The sequence below is a fragment of the Podarcis muralis genome, chromosome 12 (assembly GCF_964188315.1).
Source record: "Podarcis muralis chromosome 12, rPodMur119.hap1.1, whole genome shotgun sequence".
Classification (NCBI taxonomy): domain Eukaryota; kingdom Metazoa; phylum Chordata; class Lepidosauria; order Squamata; family Lacertidae; genus Podarcis; species Podarcis muralis.
Genome location: NC_135666.1, coordinates 60,762,960 through 60,788,654, shown reverse-complemented (window position 1 = coordinate 60,788,654; position 25,695 = coordinate 60,762,960). Strand labels below are relative to the sequence as shown.

At 43.8% G+C, this 25,695-nt stretch overlaps 1 protein-coding gene across 10 annotated transcripts in view; it reads left to right on the top strand.

The window, feature by feature from the left end:
• Window positions 1-218: 218 nt before the first annotated feature.
• Window positions 219-25,695, top strand: part of TPK1 (thiamin pyrophosphokinase 1) — a 227,149-nt gene continuing 201,672 nt past the window's right edge. For 7 of the 10 annotated variants that reach the window (XR_013390279.1, XM_077916547.1, XM_077916549.1 and 4 more), the window contains exon 1: window positions 219-435. Coding sequence is in view for 9 of the 10 variants with exons in the window: in XM_077916547.1 (XP_077772673.1) it covers window positions 234-435 (202 nt within the window). In the remaining variant the exon portion in view is untranslated. Of the gene's footprint in view, window positions 436-4,733; window positions 4,800-25,695 lie in introns of all 10 variants that reach the window. The other 3 variants (XM_077916550.1, XM_077916548.1, XM_077916552.1) reach the window with 2 other exon arrangements.

Genomic DNA, 25,695 nt, shown 5'->3' with positions numbered 1-25,695 from the left:
TTGGTTTCGCGGCGTTTCCGTGCAGCAGATGCTGCCTCCTTCGCCTGCACAGCTCGCCGCTCTGTTGCTGCAGCGCAAAAAGCAACGCAGCTCTTTGCTTGCAGGCAAAATAATCCTCCTCTCTTTTCCCGCTCCGCCTTCGAGTTGCTACAGCCTTCCTCCACCTGTGGGTCCCCAGATGTTGTTGAACTACAAGTCCCACCCACCCCAGCTAGCAAGGCCGGCGCTCAGGGATGATGGGAGTTGTAGTCCCACAAGATAGACTCGAGTGGCTGCTCGGAAGTCGACCGCCGAGCCATAGATTAGTGTGGCGATCGGCGCGATCGTCCCTCGGCGCGTCTCCCCTGGCGAGCCGGTCCTGGAGCCTCCAGGTGCAAAAGGGAAAGCGGCGGCGGCGAGAGCGAGCGAGCGGGTGTCTCTGGGCAGCAGCACCAGGTACCCCCCCCCCGGCAGAAAGACTCTCCTCTGGCCCTTCCTGCTTTTGTCAATCAGCCCCCCCCCCCCCACTTTCTTAAAGGGAACAGCTGCCTGGCTCCTGCTCTTTGCAAGTTGCAGCTCCTCTCCCAACTGGCCCGGGACTTGGAGTCTCTTCTCCCGGTCCCGCCTTTGGCCCCCAGGGGCCCCTCGAGTCCGGCATCCTCTTCCCACGCCGGTCCCTCGTGCGGGAGCACTCTCTCCGGGGGAGGCAGAGGGGGGCCGCGTGGCTGGTGGCCCTCTACTCCTCTTCTGGAGGCATCCAAGCTGGTGGCCACGGGTCGCTGCCTCCTGGTCCGGCGTGGGCTCTGCATCTACTTCCTTGACTAGTGAAAATATTATTATCAATTCATACCCCGCCTTCTTTAGCTGAGATTCCTGCATTGAAGGGGTTGGACTAGATGACCCTTGGGGCCCCTTCCAACTCTACAGTTCTATGATTCTTCCCTGACAGGGACTCACACACACTCCTTCACACTCCCTAAGCACCCTCCCATCCCGACACACAGAGAGGTGGAAGAGGGAGGGGGAAAGGAAGTATCTTGCCTCAATGCTCACTCTTGCAGAAGAGAGAACTTTGCAAAGAAGTACATGACCTTTGCAGATGCCCAGAGACACCCGCTCTCGCTAAGGACAGTTCTTTAAGAGACTGCATTGCATTCTGAATAGAATGATGGGCAGCCTGTTTATCATCATCATCATCATCATCATCCTTTTATTTATTTATTTAATTTTAGGGATAAATCCTGGCTCCTTTAAGGAAGGATTCAGGATTCTAAAGGGGTAGTTCTACCTCCCCGTCTCCTAAAAGCTGATAGCCCCCACGGGAGGTTCAGGAACAGCAAAACACGAACAAAAAAAATAAGGAGAGCCAACCTCCTACTTGAGAACTGAGGTTTAAGAACAAAGGTTCCCCTGTGCAAGAAGTGGCTTGACCCTTGGAGGGGGTTGCATTCAACAACAACAACAACAACAATGGCCAAACAAGCTGTGTTAATAAAGTGGCATCTGTACCTGTATTCTCTCTTCCCCCTCCCGCTCTAGACTAAGACTGGGGAGAGTCAGGTTCAAATCTTCATCCAATCATGTGGTTCACTGGACAGCCTTTGAATTTATTACCTGGGCTTTGCTACAGAGTCCCAGGTTTTATGTATTTATATTGTTGCAAACCGCAGTGATATATTTTTATGATGCAGCAGTACATAAATATTTTTATAAACAATAAAACAAACAATGTAATATGATAGACAGATTAAAACAAATTACAAACCAAATAACCAACAACAGCAAGGTTGCTTTGATGTGACAATGGATAGGGGCCGCGCTGAACTTCTTGGAGAAGGGCTGGGATAACATGGCAGGGGTGGGGAGGTAGCTTTTGGCAGGTGTGGGGTCCTATAAAGCTCTGGGCCTGCAGTTGATTTTGCTTTTCCAAAGCTCTTTTCATGCTCTTCTCCCCCCCTCCCCCATTGCTTCCCACCATGCTCACATACTTCTCTTTTAGCTCTGGAGCTGGCTTGGCAGTTTGAGGAATCACTTGGGCAGATGTCACTGTTGGGCTTCTAGCTGCCGGCATGTTGTATTCTGCGTTGTGGATTCTGTTATGGACAAGCCCCCCACCCACATTTTTTCGGTATTGAGTGCTCCCTGCCCACATCTTCTCTTCACACATTCCCTTGTGTTCACAGTTAAAATGCTAAAATTCAGTCCAGCTGTTTTGCTTTAGGGCACTGGACCTTGTTGCATCCAAAGTATCCCTGACGTCATGCATTTGTCCCAGTTGCAGTGTTGGAGAGACCAGCTGTTTATTGGTGGACATGCTGATATTTTACAAGTTACAGCATGTCAGCTCTGCTGGTCTTGTTTTCAGAACTGTGATAGCCATATACAGTCATACCTCGGGTTACAGACGCTTCAGGTTGCATCTTTTTGGGTTGCGGACCACCGAAACCCAGAAATACCAGAACGGGTTACTTCCGGGTTTCGGCAGTCGCGCATGCGCAGAAACCCTAAATTGTGCTTTGCGCATGCACAGAAGCACCGAATCACAACCCACGTATGCGCAGACACGCTGCTGTGGGTACGTGCATCCTGCACAGATCACGTTCGCAACCTGAGCATCCACTGTAATTCTACTGTCTTGTGCACATCTTTGAGGTTGGATAAATACAGGAGTTGGTTTATTGTCCCAAGGAGCATAAGGTCTGCACCCTCCTATCACTGCTATATCTGTTCAAAAAATTGTAATGCTTTAGAAACCTATTTGACCAGAGGAGACGACAGTAGAAATTAAGATATTATAGACCAAGGGTCCCCAAACTTTTTAGGGACCAGGAGCACATTTGGAAATCTAAGAAGCTGTCAGGGACGTAAAGGGCCAGTCTTGACGGGCCAGTCTTGACAGACTCTAGGGTTGTGCGCTCATCTCACTCTATAGGCCGGGAGCCAGCACTGTCCGCAGACACTTCCGGGTCACGTGGCCAGCGTGACAAGCTGCATCTGGCGAGCCAGCGCGCACACGGAACGCCGTTTACCTTCCCGCTGGTAAGCGGTCCCTATTTATCTACTTGCACCCGGGGGTGCTTTCGAACTGCTAGGTTGGCAGGCGCTGGGACCGAACGGCGGGAACGCACCCTGCCGCGGGGATTCGAACCGCCGATCATGAGATCGGCAAGTCCTAGGTGCTGAGGTTTTACCCACAGCGCCACCCGCGTCCCTGTCAGGGACATTAGAAAATACCAATTTAACAAAAGTAAAACTGGTATACTGAGCCCCCCCCCCCCGCCAAGCCACACACAACAACAGCAACAGCAGGAGAAGCACCTACACACAACCCAGAAAAGAGCCAAAAAGAAAAAGCAGGCCATCACCCCAAATTCGTCCCAAAGAGTGTTTTAAAACCTAAATTTAAAACAAATAGGAGGAGCTGGGAGCCTTGGGCATCTTTGTTGGATTGATGCAGAAAGATGAATACAATTTTGTTCCTATGACTATATAAAAAAAAAAGATTGTAGTCATCTTCATTTCAGTCAGTCTCATTTACCATCTGAGTCAATCAGTCAGAATCCATGTTGTCTAGTAGATTAAAAATACATTTTTATTTTAAACCTAGAACTTATTAATGTGCTTAATTAATTAATTAATTAATTAACTGCTATTTGTACCCTAGCCACTGGACTGGTGGCATTTAAAAAAATCCCCCAAAACATAATTATCCATGAAATAATAAATAAAGTGGGGCTTTTACTCAATAGATAATTTTAATAAATAAGTTTAGTAGTTAGCAACTAAGGGCCTTTTGTATTCTTTTCTTTATTGCACATATCCCAGAGTTGAGCATTAGCATCCAATCTATGTTCCTATACTACATGGCTGAAGGATGGTGCAGATTAGGTCCCGCTTTTCCCAGCCAGCTCAGACTCTCTTTTTCACCTAGCCTAGCATTGTCTAATCAGCCTGGGAATGGCTCTCCTGGGACCTTCTGCCCGCAGAACACCTGCTCTGCCACTGAGCTATGTTCCCTGCCTTAAATTGGGCCCAGAAATCCAACTGTCTGGGAACTGGTGTGCGCAGTGCTGTGTACCACCTGTGCCCCTAGACTGCCAGTGGAAATGCACACCAACAGCAAGCTGTGCTGAGTGCCCACCTCCATTCATGGCATGGTTCCTAACCCAGCAAACATGTTGATTTGGAAATAATGTCTCCTCTACAAAAATCACATCTGCTTCTATAACGTACTCTGTTTTAACAGAGCTGTAAATACATTGCTCATGCAACCTTTATTATTTTGCTTATTATTCAGTTTTGCTTTCAGGTGGCAAGTTACTTCTATAAAAATCAATATTTGCCAATTAAAAATTGAACCCTCTCAAGCTTGGCTCGTTCATTTCGCTGCTTCCCTGCTCCTCCAGAACTCAGATTTTCCAATCCCTTGAACTGTGTGTCACACTATCTATCAATCTGGCTGATGCCAAATGTACTTATAGATTAATCTCTTCACACTGGAATGGGCTTCCTGCCACCTGCTATATGTAACGGTCCATGGTTCTGTGTAAATCAGCTTTAAATGTATTTATCTTAAAATCAATATTTGTGTGTGCCTGCAAATTTGTGGCTATTTCTGAACTGAGCTTTTTTACCCTGTTCATTTTCTCATGAATATTATGCTTAGGGTATAGTTTAACTATAATTAAAATATTGAATTAATAAGTGAGGTTCATGAACTGTGGTTTTTAACACGCTTTTTTGTTTTGCTTTAGTTTTACAACATTAATAAGCAGCTATGGATCCTGTGTTTACTCCCCTGGAATGCCTGCTTCCCACTGGTATTGTATCTACTGCTTACATTTCTTTTAAGAGTGTTTTTGTTGAAATGCATCCTGAATGCACCACATTAAAAGGCGGCTTTAGTGTTGGGCGTTGTTACGTAATATTTGAAGAGACTCAGCCTTGCAGCCCCACCACAAATGCAGAATCTGGTAGAATCAGTGTTTCATTTTAGTTATTTGTTATGAATCTCTGCACTAGCACTAATGCAGTTACAACGGGAGGCTGTGCAAATGGTTTGGGAGTAGACTTTAACCATTTTGATTTGCCTGGGTAGAAATGGTTGGGTAGTTGTTGTTGTTTAGTCGTTTAGTCGTGTCCGACTCTTCGTGACCCCATGGACCAGAGCACGCCAGGCACTTCTGTCCTCCACTACCTCCCGCAGTTTGGTCAAACTCATGCTGGTAACCTCGAAAACACTATCCAACCATCTCGTCCTCTGTCGCCCCCTTCTCCTTGTGCCCTCCATCTTTCCCAGCATCAGTGTCTTCTCCAGGGAGTCTTCTCTTCTCATGAGGTGGCCAAAGTATTGGAGCCTCAGCTTCAGGATCTGTCCTTCCAGTGAGCACTCAGGTCTGATTTCCTTAAGAATGGATGCATTTGATCTTCTTGCCGTCCATGGGACTCTCAAGAGTCTTCTCCAGCACCATAATTCAAAAGCATCAATTATTCGGCGATCAGCCTTCTTTATGGTCCAGCTCTCACTTCCATACATCACTACTGGGAAGACCATGGCTTTAACTATACGGACCTTTGTTGGCAAGGTGACATCTCTACTTCTCAAGATGCTGTCTAGGCCTGTCATTGCCCTTCTCCCAAGAAGCAGTCGTCTTTTAATTTCGTGGCTGCTGTCACCATCTGCAGTGATCATGGAGCCCAAGAAAGTAAAATCTCTCACTGCCTCCATTTCTTCCCCTTCTATTTGCCAGGAGGTGATGGGACCAGTGGCCATGATCTTCGTTTTTTTGATATTGAGCTTCAGACCATATTTTGCGCTCTCCTCTTTCACCCTCATTAAAAGGTTCTTTAATTCCTCCTCACTTTCTGCCATCAAGGTTGTGTCATCTGCATATCTGAGGTTGTTGATATTTCTTCTGGCAATCTTAATTCCAGTTTGGGATTCATCCAGCCCAGCCTTTCGCATGATGTATTCTGCATATAAATTAAATAAGCAGGGAGACAAAATACAGCCTTGTCGTACTCCTTTCCCAATTTTGAACCAATCAGTTGTTCCATATCCAGTTCTAACTGTAGCTTCTTGACCCACATAGAGATTTCTCAGGAGACAGATGAGGTGATCAGGCACTCCCATTTCTTTAAGAACTTGCCATAGTTTTCTGTGGTTGACACAGTCAAAGGCTTTTGCATAGTCAATGAAGCAGAAGTAGATGTCTTTCTGGAACTCTCTAGCTTTCTCCATAATCCAGCGCATGTTTGCAATTTGGTCTCTGGTTCCTCTGCCTCTTCTAAATCCAGCTTGCACTTCTGGGAGTTCTCGATCCACATACTGCTTAAGCCTGCCTTGTAGAATTTTAAGCATAACCTTGCTAGCGTGTGAAATGAGTGCAATTGTACGGTAGTTGGAGCATTCTTTGGCACTGCCCTTCTTTGGGATTGGGATGTAGACTGATCTTCTCCAATCTTCTGGCCACTGCTGAGTTTTCCAAATTTGCTGGCATATTGAGTGTAGCACCTTAACAGCATCATCTTTTAAAATTTTAAATAGTTCAGCTGGAATACCATCACTTCCACTGGCCTTGTTATTTGCAGTGCTTTCTAAGGCCCATTTGACTTCACTTTCCAGGATGTCTGTCTCAAGGTCAGCAACCACACTACCTGGGGTGTACGAGGCATCCATTTCTTTCTGGTATAGTTCCTCTGTGTATTCTTGCCACCTCTTCTTGATGTCTTCTGCTTCTGTTAGGTCCTTTCCACTTTTGTCTTTTATTATGGTAATCTTTGTACGAAATGTTCCTTTCATATCTCCAATTTTCTTGAACAGATCTCTGGTTCTTCCCATTCTGTTGTTTTCCTCTATTTGTTTGCATTGCTCATTTAAGAAGGCCTTCTTGTCTCTCCTTGCTGTTCTTTGGAAATCTGCATTCAATTTCCTGTATCTTTCACTATCTCCCTCACATTTTGCTTGCCTTCTCTCCTCCGCTATTTGTAAGGCCTCGTTGGACAGCCACTTTGCTTTCTTGCATTTCCTTTTCATTGGGATGGTTTTCGTTGCTGCCTCCTGTACAATGTTACGAGCCTCCATCCATAGTTCTTCAGGCACTCTGTCCACCAAATCTAAATCCTTAAACCTGTTCGTCACTTCCACTGTGTATTCATAAGGGATTTGACTTAGATTGTATTTTACCGGCCCAGTGGTTTTTCCTACTTTCTTCAGTTTAAGCTTGAATTTTGCTATAAGAAGCTGATGATCTGAGCCACAGTCAGCTCCAGGTCTTGTTTTTGCTGACTGTATAGAACTTCTCCATCTTTGGCTGCAGAGAATATAATCAATCTGATTTCGATGCTGCCCATCTGGTGATGTCCATGTGTAGAGTCGTCTCTTGTGTTGTTGGAAAAGCGTGTTTGTGATGATCAGCTTGTTCTCTTGACAGAACTCTATTAGCCTTTGCCCTGCTTCGTTTTGATCTCCAAGGCCAAACTTGCCAGTTGTTCCTTTTATCTCTTGATTCCCTACTTTAGCATTCCAGTCCCCTATAATGAGAAGAACATCCTTCTTTGGTGTCACTTCTATAAGGTGTTGTAAGTCTTCATAGAATTGGTCAATTTCAGTTTCTTCAGCACCAGTAGTTGGGGCATAAACTTGGATTACTGTGATGTTAAAAGGTCTGCCTTGGATTCGTATCGAGATCATTCTATCATTTTTGAGATTGCATCCCAGTACAGCTTTCGCCACTCTTTTGTTGACTATGAGGGCCACTCCATTTCTTTTACGGGTTTCTTGCCCACAGTAGTAGATGTGATGGTCATCCAAACTGAATTCGCCCATTCCCGTCCATTTTAGTTCACTGATGCCCAGGATGTCAATATTTATTCTTGCCATCTCATTTTTGACCACCTCCAACTTACCCAGGTTCATGGTTCTTACATTCCAGGTTCCTATGCAATATTTTTCTTTACAGCATTGGACTTTCCTTTCGCTTCCAGGCATATCTGCAACTGAGCGTCCTTTCGGCTTTGGCCCAGCCGCTTCATCAGCTCTGGATCTACTTGTACTTGCCCTCCGCTCTTCCCCAGTAGCATGTTGGACGCCTTCCGACCTGAGGGGCTCATCTTCCAGCGTCATAACTTTTATATGCCTGTTGTTTTTGTCCATGGAGTTTTCTTGGCAAGGATACTGGAGTGGCTTGCCAGTTCCTCCTCCAGGTGGATCACGTTTGGTCAAAACTCTCCACTATGACCTGTTCATCTTGTGTGCCCTGCTCGGCGTAGTTCATAGCTTCTCTGAGTTCTTCAAGCCCCTTCGCCACGGCAAGGCAATGATCCATGAAGGGGATGGTTGGGTAGACTGTCTTTCAAAAGTAGTGTTCATGCTCCCATAGCCATTACAAGGGGATATGGGATAACAATAATGATTCTTCTCAACTTCAGGAGAAAACAGTCATTTATTCCCCATTCTGTGATTTGTCTTTCGCTCCATGATATTAAAGTTTAAGAGCTGCTTTGAGATCAGAGTGAGCCTATCCAAATGGCTGAATTACCCAACTCATAAAAATCATTGCTCTTATTTAAAATTTTTAATTGGGGTGATGTTATTTCAAGATGGTTAGACTTTTCCCCACTAGATTCAACATGAGTTAAATGAACATAGACGCTCTGAGCATCCCATTGTAATGCTTTGGGTCTTTAACTGAAAAACATTTAAAACAATTTATTTTATTTTCCAAGTTGTTGGCCCGTCTCTGCTACTTTCTTTTATAGAGGCAATAACACACTTCATTTAAGTGCGGCTATTTCACCTACCTATGCATATCAGGTAGCTGGAACTTCATTCATGGGTCTTTAATCTGTACCACATGTTTGTTGTGCATGTCTGAATTAATTAAACTTAGTCATTTCAGTTTATAGCTTGCTGAAGGAATTGCAGCCCCTAAAAGTTCTTAATTTCAAATTATTTTTGACATAATTAGCTACATTCTTTCTATTGCTTGTAATGAACCAACTAATAGATGGCCAATCTGTAGCACGTGTGCCACAAATAACAAAAGTAGGGGTTTGTGGAATACGTGAGGTGGCCTGATTTGCCAGAGAGTAAGGTCTCCATCCTTGACAACCTCTTGTGTGCCAGTGCGAGAGGGGGGAGGGGATTATTGCTTTGTTTTTGTTTTTATTATGTATTTTGCATTTTCGCTTGTATTTTTATGCTGTGACCCACCCTGAGATCTATGGATGAAGGGCGGTATACAAATTTAAACAAGAATAAGCTGAAGGTCACCCAGTGAGCTTTCTGACAAAGTGTGGGTTTGAACCTCCTTCTTCCTGATCATGCTTGAACATAGTAACTGCACCAATGTTACTGCTATGTGCTGTGGGCAGAAGCTTTGGATGAATAGACCCAGGACACTTAGGACTTTTGCCTGTGAGATGAATGTCAGCCAGGAACTGGCACTTGCCAATGAGGAGGCCTGGTGGCCCAAATTTGGCTCATGAACCAGAGGTTTCCGACTGCTGCTGTAAAGAGATGGTTGTCTCAATCCAGGTTTTGATGGGATTTCTACTTCTGCCCCTTTTTTGTTCTTATAATTCTTATAATTACCTGCCATTCATTTGCTTTGATTTTGGGTAGGGGTAACACTCACTGGGGGACGCAGGTGGCGCTGTGGGTAAAAGCCTCAGCGCCTAGGGCTTGCCGATCGAAAGGTCGGCGGTTCGAATCCCCGCGGCGAGGTGCGCTCCCGTTGTTCGGTCCCAGCGCCTGCCAACCTAGCAGTTCGAAAGCACCCCCGGGTGCAAGTAGATAAATAGGGACCGCTTACCAGCGGGAAGGTAAACGGCGTTTCCGTGTGCTGTGCTGACTCGCCAGATGCAGCTTGTCACACTGGCCACGTGACCCGGAAAGTGTCTCCGGACAGCGCTGGCCCCCGGCCTCTTGAGTGAGATGGGCGCACAACCCTAGAGTCTGTCAAGACTGGCCCATACGGGCAGGGGTACCTTTACCTTTAACACTCACTATTTGCACTTTCGGGGACTGAGCAGTGAATTAAAACAGTGATTGATGTATCTTAATTTTGAGAGAAAACTATGCATTTTTGCCTGCTTCCAAAAAGGTGGTGTGCGTGACAGCAAAAGCTGCATTTGCAGGACCTGAAGGGAAGTAGGGAATTTTGCTTTTTGTTTGTCAGTGTTGAACTGCCAGTTATAAATGCCATTAAAATAATCAGACATCCAGTTGTTTTTAAGGATTTTGCACAAAACTGTATTTTGTAATGCAGGTTGCAGAACTGAATAATTAATGGAGCCAGGCTTTGGGGTGATTTGCAGTTGCACCCCATAAACCTTTCTAGATTGCAGTCTTTACAATCGCCGGTTTACTTGGTGGTTGAGTTGACACTGAACAGACGACTGCTTAGGCCATCCTTCTAGTGGTTATGCTGCACCAGAAGGGATGGTTCACAATTTGCAAATGGTATAGTAAAGGACGGATAGGTAGCAGACAATGTTCCCTGCCTTATTTAAACCAGGAGAAATGACCTCTTAAACCCCACCAAGAGTTCTGTCTTGCATATCACATACTTTTGAATTCACATGTAATATGTATTTGAAGAATCCAGAGGTCTGTGGGCCAGATTTAGAATTATCTATGTGGCCCATGTCAGATGTGGTCTAAAACTGGGCTCTGTCCAAACCGAAGGTGGATTGCACCTGTAGTACCACCATCATTTCCTCTCTCTCTCTCTCTCTCTCTCTCTCTCTCTCTCTCTGTGTGTGTGTGTGTGTGTATTTCTCCTTCAAAGACACACCTAGAGAAATAGAGGGCGGAGGGCAAAGATACAAGGGACAAAATGAGAAAAAGTATTAAGAAAACCAGCAGCGGACAGAAAAGGAAAAGGAAGAGAATGACTGTTATAAGGTTATTAACAGTGGATCCCATATTGCAGGTTATACTTAAAGCTGAGCTCCCTTCTTGTATCTCCCTTTCCTTATGTGAGATTGAGATGAAAACAACTTTAGCACCTAGACTGAGCACCAAGGAACTTCTTCTCTCCCCCCCCCTCCCTATTCTTTATGGAAATTGTTCTGAATAGAGTTATACAGAGTCACTGACATAGCTTTGGGGTGAAAACAAATTCCTTGCTTTATTGCCTTATGAAAGTGCTTCAAGTAGTTTGATGCAGAGCGTTACAGCACTAGTGTTATTAAGTTCAGAATATCAATACGAGTGAGCTTCTGTGACATTTAAAAAGATCTCTGCAATACTGTTAATTTTGTGTTATTGGTGGTTGTACAACTCTTGATAGATTAAAGGGGGGGGGGGGACACCCTGACATTCTCAAAAGTGGTTTGCAGTGATTGAAGCAACACTGAAGACCAAATTGGAGACAGCCAGCCATGTGCTCAGAGAGTGATCCTGTGGAAATGAGCAGGGCCTTCATTCACACTGCAACCCTGAAGTGTCGTGCATGTTTAACACCTCTCAGGCAAAGTCCCTTAAATAACAAAGGTGCAAAGGTGACTTAGTTAAAGTTAATAGCAAAACCTTTTGATTATATTATAGTCAACTTGCATGGTGAATAATGCAAGCATGCATTTCCTGCCCCTGTTCCCTGTTAGACGTTTCAGCTGTGTGTGTGTGTGTGTGTAGTTCTCACTTCAGAAATAGTGAGAATAATACCAACTTTACAATGCCCTTGTCTGAATTCTGTCGAATGTTGGGGTGTTTAAGAAAATCTCAGTACTGTACACTCTTCTCTGAAAAACTGAACTGTGAACATACGGTGGGCCTGATGCTTACTAGACTCTGCATTATGTTTCCCAAAATGTTCATATATTTTGGAGCAGTCATCTCCAGTCTTTTGACACTGCGTCACTTTTCACTCCAACCTGCCACATGGAACCCACTTTTCCATTGTGTGCCGTTCTGTTTCTCCCTTTCTGTCTCTCTCCTTCCCTTCTTTCTCCTGCTCTTTGCAAAAAAGCATTTTTTAAAAAAAGGCAAAAGAAGGTAATAATTGTGTGCCTCATGCAACACACTGTAAGTTGGTCTGTAACTCAGTTTGGGGTCTCAACCTAACAAAACCCCATAATGTGTAATGTTTCTCTGCATAGTCACTTGGAAGTGATCTCGTAGGTGACTAGGAAAATAGCTATCTGCATTACTAGTTTACATATAACTAGTTAATTACTGGTATAATGTGTTCAGCCTGTGCGTTGTAGTACAGCATAAAGTGTCCGCACCTAGATTTGTAGCCCATCCCTAGCCAGAGTTTAGATATTCAGAAATAATACCCAGTCATGGCTAAGGAACACAAATAGGGCTTCTTTGGGGAAATGAGTGCAGCTAAGCTAATTCATCTTCTCAGCTAGTAGGCATAAAAATTTGATCGGGAACACATTAGGTCCTTTGATTTTTCCCCATTTTCTGAAAACTTGATAGTGTCTCCAACGTTGCCGTAAGTTTCATTTCCTCCCCCCAAAAACTACTGCTTTTATCAAATAATCGGGGGGGGTTTAAAAGCATAATTTTACTCTGAAAAGTGATTATGTGAAAATAGAGTCTGCCCTTTTTACTGAATACTGAGTCTACATGTGTATACCCCTTGTCAAAAACCACTTTCTTGAGAAAAGAAACTAATCCGTTTAGAGCTTAGTGAATGGGTGCTACTAAATGAGGAGCGTTATCTTACATGGAGCAACATGGTGTTGAGTTGGAACATTTGCCTGCCTTTCACTGCCTCTCACCTCTATCCATGACCCTCCCGTTCCTCATTCTTTCACCTGTTAATTTTTGCCACTTTCAGTCTCCATTACAGTTGCTCCTTATAGGACCTCTCCAGCTCTGCACCTGAGCTAACAGGTGTTTCTCTGCCTGAATGGACTAGCTTCTCAGCCCCTTCTGTATCTAAATTGAATGTTGAGTCCTCAAGAAATACATACTTGGGATAAAAGAGGGAGAGAGGCATAGGACTGAATCCTGAGGGTTAGTCCCACCCGTAGAAACAAAGTAAAAAATTAGTGATGACTGACTTGATTCCCCATTGATTACAGCGAAGGCTCTTGCACTACTTTGGTCTAAGGAGAGGTCGCACTGTAAAATTGGTACCATACACACATGGAAACTGAACATCAAGTTCACAATTCTTTTCTCTGCTAAGTCTGTAAGTCGATTTTTCAAAAAAAGCATTATCAGTGATCACATTTGTAGCATGCGCTTTCTCCAAGGAAGTCAGGCTGTTATTCATTTGCACGCAGGAATCTATTCCTGAATTCAAAGCACATCATTTTATGGATAGTGCACATGTGACTTTTAGTCACCAAGCACAAGAACAAAATGGCCCAGGAAGAATCGGACTCTTGCCAGCAGAAGCTGCCATATCTCGATGTTCCTTCTGTTCGTGAATGACAGGGTTCAAGTGTTCTCAATAAGCAGTTCCCTTGTTCTTGTACAACCTTTTTTAAAACTCTGAACAAAATCCCTGGCTGAATTCTTCAGCAGTGGCTGAGATCATCTGTACATTATGGAAGGAATTCATAAAGCTATTATTGTGGTCATTCTTCTGAAAACAGGGAGGGCAATCTCAGCAATTTCATTGTTTGTGTAGCAGATCTTCTCGGCTGATGGCTTTGTGTACTGCTTCCCAGTCTGCAGTATCCTGCTTTTGGTCCTGTAGATGTTTTGCCTTTTATTGTGCTTGAATTTGTTTTCATATTCATGTCTTATTTTTCATTTCACTTTTAATTAGTTTCATTATATTTGATGGCAAATGTTTAGTTTATCTCCACTGTTAATAGCCTAATTGTTTCTCTTGCCTTAAGTAATATCTCGTTAACTTTATATGCCATCTTTTCCACATCATCTGCAGAATTAATTTCCTGTGCATGGAGTTGTATTTAGTCTGCAGCGTTTTTTCCGAAACTTTCCTAATTAGCATTTTTATAGCTGCATTGGGTTTTTCTGTTAAGAATTAAGCTTCAGAGGAGACTTAATAAAATAAGTATTATCAGTTGATTATCTTTTTTAACACCTCTACAAAGCTGGAAATTGGTTTTGGGGAAAATGTTTGCAGAATTAATAGACAGTTTTTAAAAAATGCAGTAGAGAAATATTGGAAATGCGATAATAATTATTTTTAATATTAATATATTCTGGTTGTCTGATTCAGTAACATACGTGTTTTCCAGGGAAGATATGTTTCAGCATTTACATCTTTGTAAGTATTTTAGGGCCTTTTCTGAATTGAATTTACAAAAGAAATGTTTTTTCCTAGAACAGCAAACAGATGTTGCTAATGCTTAGGCTTCATCCTTTGGATTCCTCTCGGTTCTTAAAACCTCATGGTGCACAGACACAGAGCAAGTGTTGGCTCATAGCCCCACCATCATACTGCACATAAGCAGGGCTCTGTGGGTGCCAACGAGCATTGATGGCACATTAGTGTAGATAGCCACGCTGACATTGTATCATGCCTGTACAGCTGAGCTACTGCAAATCACTGGGTCACCCTATGTTCTTGTATTGGCCATGAGGGAGAAGCAAAAAGATTGTCAGTTCTTGCCATCTGAATTGAAGAAGAACATATATCACAATTTTAAAAATAGTCTCATTTTTTGGTAGTGAGAAATGTTTTTCAAAGCTAAGCTAGTCTATGAAGGCAAAATGAAAATAGCACTTACACAGTCCAGAAGCCTTCAAAAGTATAGAGGAATCCTTTAATTTTCATCTGACATCTCTTGAGCTTTTTCACTTTTCTTCCCCTTTGAAAAGTGTTTCTCATTTATCACCAAGCGATTTATGCTGCATTAATGTGTGACACTTAATGGGTAAAGGTTCTTAATGGATAAAGGTACCCCTGACCATTAGGTCCAGTTGTAGACGACTCTGGGGTTCCGGTGCTCATCTCGCTTTATTGGCCGAGGGAGCCGGCGTTTGTTCACTGGCAGTTTTTCTGGGTCATGTGGCCGGCATGACTAAGACTATGGCGAACCAGAGCAGCGCACGGAAACGCCGTTTACCTTCCCGCCAGAGCGGTACCTATTTATCTACTTGCACTTTGACGTGCTTTCGAACTGCTAGGTTGTTAGTCACCTATTTCCATAACATGCGTTGTGTGAAGAAATGCTTTCTATTGGTTTTCAGCCTCCTGCAAATCATATTCACTGGGAGACCCCTTGGTTCTAGTGCTTATGGGGGGGGGCACCTCCATTTTCTTCATTGAACTGGAGAAGGAGGCACCATGCAATCATTTTTAAAAACCCTCGCTTTTGAATTTCTCAGGGGCTTCCAGTACTGTCAGCCAGGGGTGAGATTGGCAGGCACCGTGCTTTGATAGCTTCCATGCTTTCTGAAGGGGAGACCCAGAACAGCCGTGCCAGAAAACAAAAAAGAAGATCGCCTTTGAACCAGCCTTGTTGCGTTGGATAGCAGGTTGCCTTGGCACTTCACATTGATATTTTGCTTCACTTCAGATCTGACGTAGAGACTTCCTTTGGTGCATTTTTTGAAGCTTTGCATTACTTCTCTACTAACTATAGTGGAAAAAATCAACAAATGCCTATGGCATGTTAATTTGGGGGCAGAATTGGGTGAATTTTGTATGCACAGTGGAGAGGAAGCCTGCCAAATTTCAGACAAAGAGGTGTGACCCTCTGCTTTTACCTGTGGTGAAGAGGCAAAGGGTTGGGTGGGTCGGAATTGATTTGACTTCTCTTGCTGTCTGTAGCATGTTCTCCCAGAAGCTGCATTGGAATGCTATATTTACCCTGCTCCCATTTCACTCTTGATAGAGTGGGTAATACTTCATGGAAATGTATGGAAGTATTCACTAATGTACAGCTTGGTACGTGCTTACAGCAGTGTGTGTGTGTGTGTGTGTTCGTGTGTGTGTGTGTGTGTGTGTGTGTGTGTGTGTGTTGTCGTCACAAAGCAAAGAACAGAGAGTTGGAGAGATGCTATCTGATTGCGCACATGCACATAAACACTGCAAATAAGTGAAACAATGCGAATGAAACTAGGGTCAGGTCAGGGTAGGGTGGGGAAGAAAAGTGACTTACCTAATAACTAGCAAAACGGCTGTGAGACGGCTGTGGACAAAAGCAAGATTAAAGGAGGCGTGTGCGCGCGCACGCAAGAAATCAGAAATAAAGAAAGGAAAGGAGAAAAGAAAGCAAGGCAGTAAGTGCACAACCAACCACTAGCTCCACAAAATAGAGTTGCTCCTAAGAGATTCAATTAGCAAAGAGCAGTTTAAACTCTTTCTACATCCCTTCCAAGTCCTTTTCAAAGGCATTTTAACATTAGGTAAAGAAGGATAGTTCTGGTAAAACCATTTACCTGATTGGAAGCTAGAGCTGTCAGTCACAGAGCTGTACCCCCTGCCGCCGCCGCCGCCGCCACCACTGTTTGCCTCTCTCCACTTTTCTCAGCTAGCATTTTCCATTTATAGAAAACTTGGAGACACTTATGGGAGATTTTTAAAAAGATATCAAATTGGGCAGAAGAGAAAGCAAGAAACATCCATCTGAATCTCTGAGATGCTTCCAAGGCCTCAGGACCAGCTTTGTGCCAGAGTTGCTTTGTGCCAGAGTCTCTTTGGACTCCCAAGCAGGGCTATTCAGTGGAGCCCTAGTTCTAACCTTTGACCTTTGGCATGTGGGGGTGACGCAGGATTCTGCCTTGTCTCCCATAATGTGTGACCTCCACATTTAATCACCACATGAGGCTGTCCAGAGATTTGGTGAAAAGTGTCACCAGTATGCTGATGTGTCTTTCTCATTTGATCCAAGGGAAACAGAGGAGGTTATGACCCATAGAAATTATGAAAATGATGGGAGGAGATCTGTGACCTTTCTTTCTTTTTAATTCAATAGCAGCCACAGGGTCCCCTGAAGCCTGTCAGGGCTGCAACACCAGAGAAAGGCGCTTTAGTGCTCAACGGTTGGGTTGGTCATGGGCACATGGGAAGCCTTGTGCTCAATGCTTCAGAAGCACTGAACCCAGAGGGTACTAAACACTTTCCACTTTCCAAGTGCCTGATCTATGCTTTCACTTTTTGCAAACAGCTTTGGATTCCTTTCACAGAAGTTTCTATAGAATGGAAGGAATGGAGTTATAAGCAAAGGAAACGGATGAGCCTTTTTGCTGAACCCCTGCATGTGTTAGCAGCTGTCTTTTCAGTTGTTCAAAAGAGCTGAAATAAATATAGAAGCAAAGAAAGCAAATCTTTTTGGAAAGAGTGAAATGTGATGTGGGGAAGAATGGCTTAATTTTCATTCCCTGTCATGAATCCATGCAATTCCTGAGCTTTGAATATTCAAAGCTTTTGTGTGTGTGCTATAAATACTGCCAAAGATTTCAACACCAAGTTTAATACACATATGTATAAAATAATTAGACACCTCTCATTTCAAGATTTCGTAAAAATAGGCAGGGTGTCGTTCACTTTGCATCTCACACATTTCTCATTGGAGAGAGCCAGTGACACTTGTTTACTGAACATCCGCATAGCTAAATGAAAATGAAAATGTATTCATAGCTTCATATGTCACCACGATGGTCTGGATCCACAAAAAGCTTATATTAAATATGCATCACAAGAGAATTAACAACAGAGTGTGGAGCTGTGTGGTCTCTAGGTTAGTTACTGTTTGGAGCATTGCTTAATGAAGGATTTACCTGGAACGTGAGTAGGATGTAAGATTTTTAGAAAGTGGTGTGTGTGTGTGTGTGTGTGTGTGTGAGAGAGAGAGAGAGAGAGAGAGAGAGAGAGAGAGAGATCCTTTCTTTTGGTTTCCCATGTTGTTGTCAGGGGCATGCTATCAGGATCTAGAGCCAAGCTAGATGTGGACATTAGGTGTGTTTGCTTCTTTCATATAACAATCTTTCTTTCTTTCTTTCTTTCTTTCTTTCTTTCTTTCTTTCTTATGCAAGTAGATTTGCTTTGGGAGGAAAGCTTCCATTGGTGCCAAAACTATGCCCCAAGAATTCTGACTGAAGAAATCAAGTCCAGACCTGGTTCCAGCGATCAGGCAGAACATGTCAATCAAAATGGCCTAGCATTAAGAAGCCAATTCAGGGGGCTTGTCTTTGTGAAATCTGAAGCTTGGAAAGAAATCTCTCAAAAGCAACAGGGATTCTGAAATGTAAACCCCAAATGTAGGCTAATTAGATGTACAAAGTGAAGTTGTTACACCTCTAGATGGTACAGAAGTAACAAATATTCTCCATGAAATGAAACACACTATAAAGTAGCCCTCTGTCAGGTAATTAGGAAACTGTAGAATCCATTGCGTAACTATTGTGGGTGCATTTATTGTGTGTGTATTTCACTATGATATGGAAAATGTATTGCTGGTGAAGGTGATGTAGATCAGAGGAGACCAACCAGCATTCAGTAAACAAATAATTCAGAAATGCCCCATATCAAGAATAGTGATAGAACTACAGAAGTTAGCAACACTTGCTTAAAAATATAAATCAGATCTCTATTGGGGAAAATGGTTATAAATATGGGGCAAAATTCAGCCTTAGGCATGAATAACCAAATCTCCCCTTTGGTTTCCTTGCTTGTAGTGGTGCTGAGAGCATGCCCCTGGAATGGTATTTTAGCATTTTGATTAAGTGATAATGAGGAGAACAAAATGTAGCACAATAACTTTTGAGTTATAATACAAGAAAATGTATTCCAAACAGGCACTTCTTGTTCTCAAAGATCTGAAACTTATGTTTTATACATCAGAAATAATTTCTAACATGCATATATACTGGCCTTTAATGGCTTGGCAGAACCAAGTAGAAAGTTCAATTTTCTTTTTAATTGGTTCAAATAATTCACTGGGAATGATTTAAAGAAAGAGACAAGATGCAACTCACATCCTATTGAAGTCAATAACACCTTTTTAATGCAAAGGCTTGGAAGTTAATACCTTTACAAGTTGAGGGACCACAAAGATTCATGTGGGAACCATGCGGAGGGAGCTGGTTGTGGTGGGAGAACATGGAGTGTGGTCCCCAGACCAGAGCTGCATAGTTTGCCAAATGCTTGTGTGTTAACTTCCTTACTACACTGTATTGTCCCCCATAAACCTGAGATCTGTGGCGCTCTTGTCAGAGTTTTGGTTGTTGACAGTGGGGCAGTGACACAGTCAGACCCAAACTGAGCACGATTGTGTATCAGGGAAGCCACTTCCTCTCAAGCAGTAAAACGAGGTTGAGAGGAAGTTGGCTCCACTCTTCCCCCCACTTTCTGGAAGAGCCCCTTCCTTCCTCTCCCGCCACTTGTTAAAAGCTCATTTTTCTTCCTTTGCGATCATCAGGACATTGAACTATTTCTGATGTTCTTATGGGACGGCTTTTTGCATGTACCGCGTAGCCGGAAACTTTTTGCTTCTTAAGCCTCTCTCCGGCTTTAAAAAATAAACTAGCAATTTTCTGAACATTTAGAAAATCTGCCCTGGAATTAGTTTTGCTTTCTTTTTTATATTTGGTGTGGTTTGAGCTGCATTGCTGCAACCTGCTAGTCTTTTTGCATTCGGTATTCCTGCTGTGGTCTTGGGAGAGCTAGAGAGGATGCAGAAACAGGCTTGTGGATAAATGCCAATTTGAAAACAAAAGCTTTTTTCCTATGTTTAGTAGCAAGGGCTAGGGCAGGGGGAGGGTTGCAAACTTTCCTCTCCCTGCAAGTCTGCCTTGTTCTGCTCAGCTGGCGGGCGAACAGCTGAGGATAATGAAAAGGAGTCTGAACTGCAGAATCAGTTAATTTTACCTGGAGGTCCTCTTTCTTCCTGCCTTGACTGATCAGCAGGAGGGTGTGTTGTGGGTCATGGAAGATTGGGTAGTGGGGCAGAAGCAGTCCAGGGGGTGCAGATTGCACACTTTTGAACCAGAAATAGAAAAGAAGTCATGTTTTGTGGAGACAATGCATACCGACTGAAGAATGTCCATATTGGCTAGAGAACGTACAAAATTGTCAAGGTATTCACATTCCCAAAAGGCCTAATGGAGATTATGTATATACCGTATTTTTCCCTCTATAACACGCAGATTTTTTCTCCTAAAAAGGAAGGGGAAATGTCTGTGCGTGTTATAGAGCGAATGTGTGGTCCCTGGAGCCAAAAAATCAAGCAAAAGTCAAATCGCGAGTCACGGAGAAGGGAAACCTGAAAAGAGTTTCAGGTTTCCCTTCTCCTTGACTGCTTTCCTGCATTCTGCCTCAGGGTCTTACTGCCCACCCTCCTCTGTTTCGTTGCTGTGATTGCTGAAACGGAACAAAGAGCAGGGAAAGCCCCTCCCCTCCAGGCAAGCAGAGTGTCGTTCTTTCTAATTCCTCTCTGTGCTCCGGTGCTGCTGGGGGAGAGGGAGAGAGAGTGGGGGAGGGAGAGGGAGAGGGGGGGGAGAGGGAGAGGGGGGAGGGAGGGAGGGAGGGAGAGAGAGAGAGAGAGAGAGAGATGGCTGGCTTGGAGGGGGGAACTTTTGCCTTTCTTTCCTCCCACCCGTTAAATCTCTCTCCAGCATTCTTAGCCAGCTGCTTCTCTGCACACCCCTCTCATGTCCCTTCTTTGTTTTTCCTTCACTCCCCACTTAAAATGTGGTTACAAAGCATAGATCAACATGGATCCTCAGGATCTTTGCATTGGGTCACCCCAGATTCACCATCAGATCACATAGCATGTCCATGGCTAGAGCCTGCCCCCCCCAAATCACGCACCCATTGTTGCCTGGGGCTGCAATGGTGCAAAACGTGGTTAAAAAGCATGGATCCACATGGATCCTCAGGATCTTTGCATTGGGTCACCCCAAATTCACCATCAGATCACATAGCATGTCCATGGCTACAGCCTTCACCAAAAAAATCACGCACCCACTGTTGCCTGGGGCTGCAATGGTGCAAAACGTGGTTAAAAAGCATGGATCCACATGGATCCTCAGGATCTTTGCATTGGGTCACCCCAAATTCACCATCAGATCACATAGCATGTCCATGGCTACAGCCTGCACCAAAAAAATCACGCACCCACTGTTGCCTGGGGCTGCAATGGTGCAAAAACGTGGTTAAAAAGCATGGATCCACAGGGATTCTCAGGATCTTTGCATTGGGTCACCCCAAATTCACCATCAGATCACATAGCATGTCCATGGCTACAGCCTGCACCCAAAAAATCACGCACCCACTGTTGCCTGGGGCTGCAACGGTGCAAAAACGTGGTTACAAAGCATGGATCCACAGGAATTCTCAGGATTTTTGCATTGGGTCACCCCAAATTCACCATCAGATCATATGTCTGTGGCCACAGCATGAAGCACAAAAATGATACATCCACTGTTTCATTCAGAATGTTTTTTCCCTTGTTTTCCTCCTCTAAAAACGATGTGCGTGTTATGGTCAGGTGCGTGTTATAGAGCGAAAAATACGGTAGATTGGGAAATATGAACAGTTATTTCTGGAAGGATTCTGTGCACATTCTCCATGAGGCCAGGTGAATATACACATTGGCTAGTTGTTATATACATGAACTGCTCAACATGCATTCCTACTCACACAAATGTGTGTGTGATGCTATGCGGTACTGGTGGGAAATAGAGAAAAACTATTTCATGAATTGAAAGGCTCCATTAGTTCAATCAAGTTTTACAGGAGTGCCAGCATTGTTGTTGGCTTTTATAATAATTCAGATGTCAAAATATGGCTTCTGAATTATGAAGCCCACATTAGACATCTAATACATGTATTCTAAAGTTTTAGGAAGAGAAGGAGAAGGAAGAAACCCCTGCAAATTTACCGTAAGCAAATACAATTGATGCTTTTATTGAAGGATAAAGAAAAGGTGGTGGAGTTAATTGCATACACTTCCAAGTCACTTTAGAACTACCAGCAGGAAATTAGCTGTTGTGCAAAAACAGCATGAAATGTAATTCAGAACAGCTGTCTAATTTATCAGCAAGAACAAACTGCTCATGTTCTTAAACTGTACTCAATTACTCCATCCACCTTTTTTGACCTGTTCTGCCAGCTAATATTTGCTTAAATTTCAAAGAAAGTTTGTCAGGCTTTTTTTGAAGTAAGCCAAAAAGCTCTGAGTCGTTTTTCTCCTGTAATATCCAGTTCATTCATATTTGGATTTATTTCCAATTTTGCACCTCTAGAATCTTTGCTGTGGGATATGTGGAATTCTCCACTTAATTAAATTTTCATCCTACCCTTCCTCTAGGGTGTCCCACCCTACAGCAGCACCCCCCCCCCCCAAGACGGATTGGGCTCAGATATAGTGGCTAGTCCAGGGCTGCCCTGTGACCTTCATGCAAAGTATGGATATGATCATCTCTTAGGCAGGCAGAATCAAGGCATGGAGGTGTTCCAGAGCCTCGGCACACCTCCCCCCCCCCCCTTTGAGAAGCATCACCACACATGTGGAAGTTCCTACCAAAGACCACTTCCTCCAGCGACTCCTGCTCACGCTACACTATACATGCTCATTGCTACATGCAGCGGGTGGCCTGGATTGTCCCCTTATTGTTTGTAGCAGGACTGAAAATATCCTTCCATTGGCCACATGCAACACCCTTCTAAATGACCACAAAACATTGAGATAAAGCTGTATCTCTCACTTGCGGTCAACCAAGGAATGCTTATTGGGTGCTAAACTGGAATGTTTTCATTTGCTCTGACCCCTGACTCCCTTCTCAGTGTTTTGCTTTAAAGTTGCCTTTATTTTCACTCTCTCTGGCACTGTGACAATGCAAAAGAAGACAATGAAAAGTGGTTCCTTCTCAGTGAATATGTGGATCTGTGTATGTTAATGAGCGAGAAGGTTCAGGAAAAGTTCCAATTCAAGGACTGTTCTTTCTAAGGGATCTTTTAAAAAGAAAATTAAATCCTCAAGAGACTGTTTATACAGACAAATTAAAGGAGTATGTTATATTGTTGCTCTGAAAGTGTTAATAAAAAAACAATTTTTCCAAAGATTTTTCTTAAGTAGCAGGCTTAATTCAGAATACAAAGCAGTGGAGCAATCTTTAAGCAGAATAACATAGCATAAGCAGGATAAAATGCTTCCTCGTTCAGTTATCAAGAACTCCAGGGAACAATAACGGAGTATGCAGCACCCTCCCTGGCAGGGAGGGCCAACGCCATAGGTCAAACCCTTTATATACTTTAGACCAGTATTTATTAAACTTGGGTCTCCAGCTGTTCTTGGCTCCCACTACAACGCCCATCATCCCTCATCACTGGTCCTGCTACCTAGGGATGGTGGGACTTGTAGTAGTTCAACAACAGCTGAGGACCCAAGTTTGAGAAACATTGCCTTAGACCAGCAGTTCTCAACCTGTGGGTCCCCAGATGTTGTTGGACACAACTCCCATCATCCCTGAGCTCTGGCCTTGCTAGCTAGCAGTGATGGGAGTTGTAGTCCAACAACATCTGGGGACCCACAGGTTGAGAACTGCTGTCTTAGACGCTTGGAGGCGACATGCTGACTGGCCTGATATCTGAATACCTCAACCTGTTACAGAAGCCGTTTTTGAGATGGTGTGAGGGATGTTACATCACCTCCAAGGTGAGATAGGCCAATAGATGGGGACCGGCATTAGGGCTGAGCGATACTCCAATTTATTGACGTTCAGCATATTGTGGTATTTAGTTGCTGAGGGTGGCGCTGTGGGTTAAAGCCTCAGCGCCTAGGATTTGCCGATCGAAAGGTCGGCGGTTCGAATCCCCGTGGCGGGGTGCGCTCCCGCTGCTCGGTCCCAGCGCCTGCCAACCTAGCAGTTCGAAAGCACCCCCGGGTGCAAGTAGATAAATAGGGACCGCTTACTAGCGGGAAGGTAAACGGCGTTCCGTGTGCTGTGCTGGCTCGCCAGATGCAGCTTGTCACGCTGGCCACGTGACCCGGAAGTGTCTCGGGACAGCGCTGGCCCCCGGCCTCTTAAGTGAGATGGGCGCACAACCCTAGAGTCTGTCAAGACTGGCCCGTATGGGCAGGGGTACCTTTACCTTTACCTATATCACAATGTTGAAAACCAGGTACAGCCTAGCCCTACCTGGCATATGTAGTTAACCTTCCGCTGCACTACTGCTGGCAGCTTCTCAGCCTTCAGCTGGCTCAGCTATAGGTCCTTCCACATCCTGGTCTCTTATCCCCCAAGCACAAGCAGCAAATCAAGACAATAAAGCAAACCAAAGAGTTTAACCCTTTGCCAGTAAGCAAGGGGGAACAACCGTAAAAGCCAATTAACTAATCTCCTCTATATACAAAATTCTTCTGCAGTAGGTTTCCTCAATAGAAAAGTTGATAAAGATAAGCCCCCCCATCACATTAGAGCTTGGGGTTATACAGTGACTTTGGGTGGCTACATTTCTCTGAGGTCCCTGGTTCTAGACAGTGTAGACTTCAGATCTGATAGATAGGTGAATTACAGGTCAGTGAAGTATTAAGATAAGATTTTGGATTTAAATTTGATAAAGTCTGTTTTAATGGGTATTCAAAAAAACCCCACATAGGATTCATCTTCACCACTTAGAAATAATGGATTTCATTCTCTTTGAATGAAGTATACAGATGAGCTAAGTAAATATGGTCACACTACTAGGTTGTTTATAAAAGCATCATCTGTTGTATAACCAAAGGCATTTTTTATAGAAAAGCAAAATGCAGTGCATTAGAAGATATGAGCATTAATTTTGAATTAGGTCTGAGTGCAGTAATCATGACATTTTGAGTCCCTTTAAGACTTGCGTTTTCCAAACACTTTTAGGTGGGCCTCAGTGCCATTGTCTCCCTGGTGCACCCTCACTTGCCTGCCCTGCCCCCTGGCCATGCCACAGCCCTTTGGTTGGACCAGTGTCAACACCAACAGCTCACTGGCTGCTCTATCAAGGTGGGCAGGAGATGGGAAAGTTTGGAAGAGGAAGGAAGGAGGGAAGGTGCTCTTCCTCTGAAGGAAGCTTTGAAGGAAATTGGAAAGAAAGATAGAAGGTTAATATTTATTATCATCACTACCAATAAATTGGGAATAGAAGGGAAGGGGATAATAGAGGGAAACTGTTAGAGGAGGAAGCAGTGAATATAAAAGGACCAGGGAAGAGAAATGAAAGAAACTGGCAGTTTGGGCAGTTGAGCATGATAAGAGAATAGGAGAAGAAATTACAGGAAATGGATAATAATACTTTGAGAGCTGTGTGGGTGGGAAGACAGAAATGCAAAAGAAAAAAGCTCCACTTGCAGTCTTTGGATCAGCAAATTCTACTTAAAATGGGGAGGCTGAGTCACAGTATTTCCAGAAAAATACTTAGCTTGAGGAAAGCTGAGCTATGCAACTCCTTGCTGCAAGGAAAACTCCATGGCCCCCAAAATTAGCAATTCCTAAAGATAAAGACCAGTAGAAAGTAATCACCAATTGGTGATTGATTGCATTTCTATCCCACCCTTTTCTGCCAGCTGCTGCCTTTTTGTGAAGTAGGGATAGCAGTGGAATCTGTTGAAAAAGAACCGCCATGTGGATTTCCGCCCGTTGGTTGCAGGGGCTTTTGCTGGGAATGCCTTTCACCTTTTGCTTGCTTGTTGCTAAAGGTAACTAATAGGCATCAAGGCTGTGATCCTAACCCTGTCTACTCAGAAGTAAGTCCCACTGAATTCATTGGGCTTACTTCCAGATAAATTAGGTTAGAATTGTTGTCTTAATCAGCTTCTGACTTTGAATTTTCAAAAACCTAGTGAAGGGCATCA